Consider the following 3,379-nt stretch of genomic DNA (forward strand, 5'->3'; position numbering starts at 1 on the left):
ATGTGTAAACAAGAAATCATGAAGGTCCTTTCTGATCAGGGTACACACATCAGGTGAAAATATTTCAGTTATTTAACTTTTCTTTTTTAGTTACTACATCATTTCTTCATATATGTAATGTTCTCTGTGTTTATATAAAATGTAAAAAATAAACAGGAAAAAACAAAAACAAAACATAAGGCACATGTTCTCATTCAGACTTTGGACTGGTAGGCTGTGTCATAAACGGTTTCATCCATTTCATGCGAAATGCAGACATAATGTAGGTATCAAGGTGTTGTTATTTACTTATATTTGACAAAGCATAACTATTGTGTAATTTAGACAAGCAGAGGGAAGGAAGAATAAGAATAACCTAAATTACTCAATTAGAAAACACAAGGCAATTTACATTTTTTAAGTCAAATCTTAAATCTATGTTATTTATGTTTGAACCTGTCATGTGCTCTTTAAAAGTGATTATTATAGCATTGCTGATTATCAGTCAGAAATGTATTTAATGTGTAAAGTTTCAGATTTGATTGTTTTAATGAAAATAAGCTGAGAGCTAAAATTAAAACATCATTGTCTCTCTTAAGTCTTTGCCCTCTCCTCTGGCCAACTCCCTCTTTTCTCCCAAGGCAACAAAAAGATAACATTTGTTGTTTTTTGACACAGATGCAACATGATGCCCAGTGCCCACACACGACGCACAACTCTGCTGCACACTCTTCCATCACACTTCACTGTGTGCATGTAAGTGCCAACATGATTATCACACAAGTGCTGTTTTGAAACTTAGATGATTCCCTCTTCAGTGCGAAGGCTGATCATGTGGCCACCACATGTGCATATCAAACATTGAATTTGTACTATTGGTTTGAATATTGTTGAATGAAGTTCTACATTGAGTTGAACATTGTTTAATGTTTAAAGGTAATCCTCTGTGTGTCCTAAATAATGGGAAACAGATGTATGCTGTTTGCAGGTAAGGTTATAAAGATAACCCAGGCTGGTGTTATCTAAACAGACTTGGTGATGATTTACAGAGTGGTGGTTGTTACTTTCTCCAAAGAAGAAATGTAAAGACGATCAAGGACGATCCAAGGAGTGAACCTGTTCAACATATTATTCGCATATTCATACAGTTGTTTTCTATGTCTGGGTTGAGATAAACTCATGTGTTCAGATCGCCTGATGTAAGTCCTCTGTAGTTGTAGGCCGTCAGGGACAGTGATCTGACCCAGAGCTCTGTATTAGAATTGTATTGGACTGGGAATATATTTTTGTGATTCTAATTGATTGATTCAGTCGTCATTTTTGATAGAGCACACCTAACAAGTGTTGAGTGAGTACTGAGTCCCTGGTGTGTTTGTGTTCACCTTTCATATTCACTTGTTGATCTTGAATAGCTTTACAGGAGGAAAAAGAAATTTTAAAATTTCTTCAACCATGTGATTGTAAAATGGACTGAAAGTCACAGGACCCCAGAGTACTAAATCTGTAAACACAAAACACAACACAAAATGTACCACATAAGGGTTAAACAAACCTAATGCAAATCGACCTGGAAGAGGAAACTTTCACATGAACAGACAACCACAAATGACAACAGTGCACACGCTCAGCAGCACATTACTCCTCCTACAGTAGCTCTTTGACTTTTGCTGGTGCTAACATAAAGAAACTCCACCCTTTTTTCTTGTATAGGGAAGTGAAAACCGGCATATAACATAACAACTAAATGAAAGAAGGAAGTATTGTAGATGCTTAGACAAAATGATCCCTATGACAAGTAAGTAGAAGGCTTTTAAAAATAAAAGTATAACCCTTGTGAAAATGGTTGTTTTCAAATGTCCCAAATTATATTTCCAGGCACAAGGAGGAGGAGGATTGCACTGGTGGGAAAAACTGGATCAGGAAAAAGCAGCCTGGCCAACACAATATTTGGTGAGAGGATTTTTATAGAAAACAATACTCCAAACTCTGGGACAGATGTATGTCAGTCTGAAACCAGGAATGTCAGTGGACATGATATCCAGCTCGTGGACACTCCAGGTCTTTTTGACACAAACCCAGAAGACACCAGTTTGAGCTCTGAGTTTGTGAAATGCATCACAGAGTGTGCCCCTGGACCCCACGCCTTCCTGCTTGTGCTGAAGATAGAGAAGTACACAGTACTTGAGATAGCTGTTGTAAAAATGATACTCAAGTATTTCACTGAAGAGGCTCTGAAGTACACCACAGTGGTGTTCACTCGAGGAGATGACCTCCCAGAGCGGATGAGGATTGAGGAGTGGGTGAGTCTGAACCAGTCCCTGAATGACTTGGTGCAGAAATGTGGAGGTCGCTGCCATGTCATTGATAATAAATACTGGAAGAACAGTGAAGATGAATACAGAAACAACCAGTACCAGGTCAGAGAGCTGCTCCAGACCATCGACCAAACTGTAGCTGACAATGGAGGAAGGTACTACACCAATGATGTGCTGAAGAAAACTGGTGAACAAATAGAGCAAGAGATGGCACGCCTCCGAGCAACTTTATCAGGAGACATGTCAGACGAGTACATTCACAAAATAGCCAAAGAGAATATCTTCAAAAAACTTTGGTCCCGTTTGAAAGGCAATCCAGTAGGAATAGTTGTAGGAGCTTTACTTGGTGTGGGGGTGCTGGTTCCACTTGTAGTGTTTGCTCTTCCATGTGCAGTGTCTGGGGCAGTGATTGGTGCAGTCAGTATGGCTGCAGGAGCTGCAGCAGGGGGAGAAATACAACATGCTGTAAAAAAGAAGATAAGACAATATTATGCAAATGCAGCACAAGCTGTGACAGAGCAACAAGAAATAGATGAAGGGGGAGAGCAAGGAGAACAGGGAGAGCAGGTCCTTCCACCAGAGCTGGAAACAATACGGAGACAAGCTGAAGAGAAAATGAATGAGTGGCATCTTATGTACCAAGGATACAAAAAGCTTCAATGATGTCTGCAATTGGAAAAAAAACTGGAAAAAATATATTATTTATAGAATCTCTCTATTATGACAATAAAACTTTCTAAGCAATGAAACCGTTAGTACCTGGTTAGACATGAAGCGGGAATAAAAATCACACTTGTGTATGTAAAATGTGTGCAGTGTGTCAGGTTGTGTGTAATATGCAAATATTTGATTGATATCTGTTTTAAAATGTAAAATATTTTTTACTCCATTATGAACATTTTTCATTTTCATATTCTTGAAATAAATCATAACTAAAATCTTGCATTGATGCTTCCCTTTGAAAATATGAAGTATTTGAATTTCTATGTATGTTTACAACAGTTTAAAGGAAGAAGAGCAAAATCTTATAATGTCAGTATTTATTTGGGCAGATAACAATTATGTTGAGTTTAGTGACATTACGT

General features: G+C 37.9%; 1 protein-coding gene across 1 annotated transcript; it reads left to right on the plus strand.

Annotated features, from left to right (window-relative positions):
* The first annotated feature begins 1,660 nt into the window (after positions 1-1,660).
* Positions 1,661-3,023, plus strand: LOC110175627 (GTPase IMAP family member 9-like). The gene is made up of 2 exons (XM_020941832.2): positions 1,661-1,774; positions 1,855-3,023. The coding sequence occupies exons 1-2, from the start codon at positions 1,759-1,761 to the stop codon at positions 2,955-2,957; spliced, it is 1,119 nt and encodes a 372-aa protein (XP_020797491.2). The 5' UTR covers positions 1,661-1,758; the 3' UTR covers positions 2,958-3,023.
* Positions 3,024-3,379: the final 356 nt, after the last annotated feature.

This window comes from Boleophthalmus pectinirostris, unplaced genomic scaffold, assembly GCF_026225935.1.
Source record: "Boleophthalmus pectinirostris isolate CB_2022bp ecotype Guang Dong unplaced genomic scaffold, ASM2622593v1 HiC_scaffold_11, whole genome shotgun sequence".
Classification (NCBI taxonomy): Eukaryota; Metazoa; Chordata; class Actinopteri; order Gobiiformes; family Gobiidae; genus Boleophthalmus; species Boleophthalmus pectinirostris.